Source organism: Garra rufa, chromosome 5 (genome assembly GCF_049309525.1).
Source record: "Garra rufa chromosome 5, GarRuf1.0, whole genome shotgun sequence".
Taxonomy (NCBI): domain Eukaryota; kingdom Metazoa; phylum Chordata; class Actinopteri; order Cypriniformes; family Cyprinidae; genus Garra; species Garra rufa.
In genome coordinates, this window is record NC_133365.1 from 55,249,348 (window position 1) to 55,255,347 (window position 6,000).

The 6,000-nt window shown below is 37.3% G+C and overlaps 1 protein-coding gene across 1 annotated transcript in view; it reads left to right on the plus strand.

The window, feature by feature from the left end:
• cita (citron rho-interacting serine/threonine kinase a) overlaps window positions 1-6,000 on the plus strand; it is a 109,142-nt gene that overhangs the window by 72,319 nt on the left and 30,823 nt on the right. Inside the window, exons 22-24 of the mRNA XM_073840164.1 lie at window positions 4,161-4,296; window positions 4,582-4,686; window positions 5,087-5,227. Coding sequence (XP_073696265.1) covers window positions 4,161-4,296; window positions 4,582-4,686; window positions 5,087-5,227 — 382 coding nt within the window. The remainder of the gene's footprint in view (window positions 1-4,160; window positions 4,297-4,581; window positions 4,687-5,086; window positions 5,228-6,000) is intronic.

The window sequence follows — 6,000 nt, forward strand, 5'->3', positions numbered from 1 at the left end:
GATGCAGATGTAGGTTTGTTCATTATCAAAATAAGTAATATTGGTAAAAAAAATTGTAGCAACCTCATTTTTAAATGGTATTTTTTTAAAAATAAAATATTTTTTTCATTAACCATTGGTCTTCCATAGTAGCGTACATTTAGACCATGGTAATCAAAGTTAAAGTATTAGATCACTTCCAGAACGAAAATTTACAGATATACTCACCCCCTTGTCATCCAAGATGTTCATGTCTTTCTTCAGTAATAAACAAATTGTTTTTTGAGGAAAACATCTCAGGTTTTCTCTCCATATAGTGGACTTAAATGGTGCCCCGAGTTTGAACTTCCAAAATGCAGTTCAAATGCAGCTTCAAAGGACTCTAAACGATCCCAGCCGAGGAAGAAGGGTCTTATCTAGAAAAACGATCTGTCATTTTCATAAATAAATGAATATTTATACACGTTTTAACCTCAAATGCTCATCTCGTCTAGCTCTGCATGCACACTCTGTGTATTCCGGTTAGGGTGTGTCTAAAAACTCCCATCTCATTTTCTCCTCCAACTTCAAAATCGCATTGCTGCCACACACTTATTTTTTTTCCCACTCAGCTATGTCGTTAAAACGAGATCTTTTCTCGTAATAACGAGATCTTTTCTCGTAAAAACGACATCTTTTCTCGTAAAAACGACATCTTTTCTCGTAATAACGAGATCTTTTCTCGTAAAAACGACATCTTTTCTCGTAATAACGAGATCTTTTCTCGTAAAAACGACATCTTTTCTCGTAAAAACGACATCTTTTCTCGTAAAAACGACATCTTTTCTCGTAATAACGAGATCTTTTCTCGTTAAAACGATATCTTTTCTCGTAATAACGAGATCTTTTCTCGTAATAACGAGATCTTTTCTCGTAAAAACGACATCTTTTCTCGTAATAACGAGATCTTTTCTCGTAAAAACGACATCTTTTCTCGTAATAACGAGATCTTTTCTCGTTAAAACGACATCTTTTCTCGTAAAAACGACATCTTTTCTCGTAAAAACGACATCTTTTCTCGTAATAACGAGATCTTTTCTCGTTAAAACGACATCTTTTCTCGTAATAACGACATCTTTTCTCGTAAAAACGACATCTTTTCTCGTAAAAACGACATCTTTTCTCGTAAAAACTACATCTTTTCTCGTTAAAACGACATCTTTTCTCGTAAAAACTACATGTTTTCTCGTTAAAACAACATCTTTTCTAGTAAAAACAAGATCTTTTCTCGTAAAAACGACATAATTATCTCGTAATATAATATTCCAAGCAAGTCGATTATTCAGAAATAACCGTTTTGATATGATCATCTTAAATCCTCTGGGTCTGAGGGCAGTTATTGGAGACAGATTGGAGATTAATCCTAATAAACATGACGCTACAATTGAAAACATTACATTAAAATGATTAAAACAGTGTATTTCTATATAACTTCGGCAGCGTGCATCCTCCTTTAGGTCAGGACTGTGGCGAAGGCAGAGTGGACAAACGCTTAGTTCGCTCACATAATATAATCATATCATCTGTAAGAGGAACATCAGATCGTTTTTATGACAATGTCATTATTACGAGAAAAATGTCCTTTTAACGAGAAAATTATGTTGTTTTAACGAGATAATTATGTCATTTTTACGAGAAAAGATGTCGTTTTAACAACATAACATCTCGTTTTTACGAGAAAGGATGTCGGTTTTACGAGAAATTGTCGTTTTTACGAGTAAAGATATCGTTTTAACGACATAACATCTCGTTTTTATGAGAAAAGATGTCGTTTTAACGAGAAAAGATCTCGTTATTACGAGAAAAGATCTCATTTTAACGAGAAAAGATCTCGTTATTACGAGAAAAGATGTCGTTTTAACGAGAAAAGATGTCGTTTTAACGAGAAAAGATCTCGTTATTACGAGAAAAGATCTCATTTTAACGAGAAAAGATACGAGAAAAGATCTCGTTATTACGAGAAAATATTTCGTTTTTACAAGAAAAGATCTCGTTATTACGAGAAAAGATGTCGTTTTTACAGGAAAAGATCTCGTTATTACGAGAAAAGATGTAGTTTTTACAGGAAAAGATGTCGTTTTAACGAGAAAAGATCTCATTATTACGAGAAAATATGTCGTTTTTTACAAGAAAAGATCTCGTTATTACGAGAAAAGATGTCGTTTTAACGAGAAAAGATCTCGTTATTACGAGAAAAGATCTCATTTTAACGAGAAAAGATCTAGTTATTATGAGAAAAGATGTCGTTTTAACGAGAAAAGATCTCGTTATTACGAGAAAAGATCTCGTTATTACGAGAAAATATGTCGTTTTTACAAGAAAAGATCTCGTTATTACGAGAAAAGATGTCGTTTTTACAGGAAAAGATGTCGTTTTAACGAGAAAAGATCTCATTATTACGAGAAAATATGTCGTTTTAACGAGAAAAGATCTCGTTATTACGAGAAAAGATCTCATTTTAACGAGAAAAGATCTAGTTATTACGAGAAAAGATGTCGTTTTAACGAGAAAAGATCTCGTTATTACGAGAAAAGATCTCGTTAGTACGAGAAAATATGTCGTTTTTACAAGAAAAGATCTAGTTATTACGAGAAAAGATGTCGTTTTTACAGGAAAAGATCTCGTTATTACGAGAAAAGATGTCGTTTTAACGAGAAAAGATCTCGTTATTACGAGAAAAGATCTCATTTTAACGAGAAAAGATCTCGTTATTACGAGAAAAGATGTTGTTTTTAACGACATAGATGAGTGGGAAAAAAATAAGTGTGTGGCAGCAATGCTGCATTTAAACTGCATTTTTAACCTTCAATCCGTTGAGCACCATAGAAGTCCACTATATATATATATATATATATATTAGTGGTGGGCCGTTATCGGCGTTAACGTGCTGCGTTAACGCGAAACTCTTATCGTGCGATAAAAAAAATATCGCCGTTAATCTATTCTCAAATTTGGGTTAGGAGCTGGGTCTAAACCACGCAAGCTATGATGACTTTCACCTTGATAGTTTTAACGCGGATGTATACCGAATATGGTCGCGCGTTTAAGTCTCCTCCACCAAAACACAGACAGGATCGCGTCGTCCTCCATTCATGAAAACAGAATCTACTATAGTGCGAAATGCCACGTAAATTCGTCGTTTTTTGGATTCATAAATCAAATGTTGCTCTGTCACTTAATTCAAATCGCGATATGGACTAGTGTATGTGAAAACTGAAATGCAAAAAGACCGTTTTAATATGAATCTGATATGTTCCGCTTGCCTAGCTGTATGTATGCATGCATTGCGGAGACGAGCTTTTACTACACTCATACTGAAACACACGTGACGCTCCCGGTCATTTTTGGCATTTTCATCTCACGTGAACGAATAAACTTAATCTCCCAAACTGCTGTGAGTGTCACTTTTACCGTTTCATTTGAGAAAACTAGCATCATATCATACTGTATGACACAGAAACTTCAAGGCAACCTGTCAAAATAAAAGTACGGTGTAACATGTAATGGGTTGGGTAGGTGTTGACGTTAAAAACACACACAATCTAATAGGTAGAAAAAATAATTTCATTGTTAGTTAGTTAGTAAACACAAGTACATCTAATTGAACATAATTTATTTTCATCAACAAATTATCATAGAACAGCTTTATGAGCTTTATGATCCATTCTCAAAGACTTACTTTTAGTCATTATTTGGGTAGCACACATATTCTGAATGCCTTCAGCAGAATTCAAATTAGCCATTTTAATCTAGATTAATCTAGATTAATTCCAAGATTTAATCTAGATTAATCTAGATTAAAAAAATTAATCTATGCCCACCCCTAATATATATATATATATATATATGTGTATAACATAATTTATTTACGACTGAAGAAAGAAAGACATGAACAAGGATGACACAGGGATGAGTACGTTATCTGTAATTTTTTTTTCTGGAAGTGAACTAATCCTTTAAAAAAAAATTTTGCACCTCAATACCATGACAGAAATGTATTTTTTGCCGCATAAACATATCGAACATTTATCGAACTAAAAAAAAATAAATAATAATCTTTCTGATTCCAAACTTTTGAATGCTAGTGTGCGTAAATACTACTTTTATGTACTATTGTGTTTGACTCGACCCTGTTCCTCCAGGTTGCGAGCGGACCAGCGCAGTACGGAGTCCCGGCAGGCGGTTGAACTGGCCGTCCGTGAGCACAAGGCTGAGATTGTGGCTTTGCAGCAGGCCCTGAAAGAGCAGAGACTGAAAGCGGAAAGTCTGTCTGATACTGTGAGTTACACAAACACACTCGCAACAGTTTGTCCTGGTTTGCTCCGGCCCTCCGTCTGCGATATTAATATTCATGCCAATATGGAATTTAACAAGCCGCGATTAAGCGCTACAGCTGATGGAGATTAATTAAATACTGCGGTGCACATGAACACGTCGCTGCGCATTAGCTGAACATTGAGAATAACAAAAGCCTTCTGTTTGCTCAGACCAGCGCTGCTGTGGCGCAGGAGAACCTGAGCTGTTTATATGTGCTGGTTATTGTGCTGTGCTGGTGTTTTTTAGCTTAATGACCTGGAGAAGAAGCATGCCATGTTGGAGATGAACGCAAGGAGCCTTCAGCAGAAACTCGAGACGGAGAGAGAACTCAAACAAAGACTCATGGAAGAGGTGAAAAATAAACTTGTGTATCTATACAAGCCAGCTACAGACCGTAATTGTTCTCAAACATATACACTTTGTGCATAATTTGCCTAATAATTATGCACACATGTAAATAATATAATAAAATATAATATATAATACATGTTGATGAATAAAATATACATGTTGATAAATTTTTCTGCATGAAACTTCTGCACTAAAATAACAATGATATCAGAAGTTTCTTTGCCTATGACACGATGACATAGTGAGGGCTTTATGTTGTCATGAAATCACAGATCTTTCTCCTGAAATACCCTTGAAAAGAGGTCAAAAGAGACTACACCACTACTACTATTACCACACAGGATATTACTGCCATGTCTTTTTCTGAACTGACGGATGATTATGTGTATTTATGCGTCAGCAAGGGAAGCTTCAGCAGCAGATGGATCTGCAAAAGACGCACATCTTCAGACTGACGCAGGGACTGCAGGATGCGCTGGACCAGACCGACCTGCTCAAGACCGAGAGAACCGACCTCGAGTACCAGCTGGAGAACATACAGGTGTCAACACACACTCACACACACACACACACACACACACACACACACACACACACACACACACACACACACACACACACACACTCACTCACACACACACACACACACACACACACACACACACACACACACACTCACACTCACACTCACACACACACACACACACTCTCACACACACACACACACACACACACACACACACACACACACACACACTCACACACACACTCACACACACACTCACACACACACTCACACACTCACACACACACACACACACACACTCGCTCACACACACACACACACACACACACACACACACACACACACACACACTCACACACACACACACTCACACACACACACACACACACACACAACACACACACACACACACACACACACACACACACACTCACTCACACACACACACACACACACACACACACACACACACACACACACACACTCACTCACACACACACACACACACACACACTGCAGAACACATTAGCACACACACACACAACACACACACACACACACACACACACACACACACACACACACACACACACACACACACACACACACACACACACACACACACACACACACACACACACACACACACACACACACACACACACACACACACACACACACACACACACACACACACACACACACACACACACACACACACACACACACACACACACACACACACACACACACACACACACACACACACACACACACACACACACACA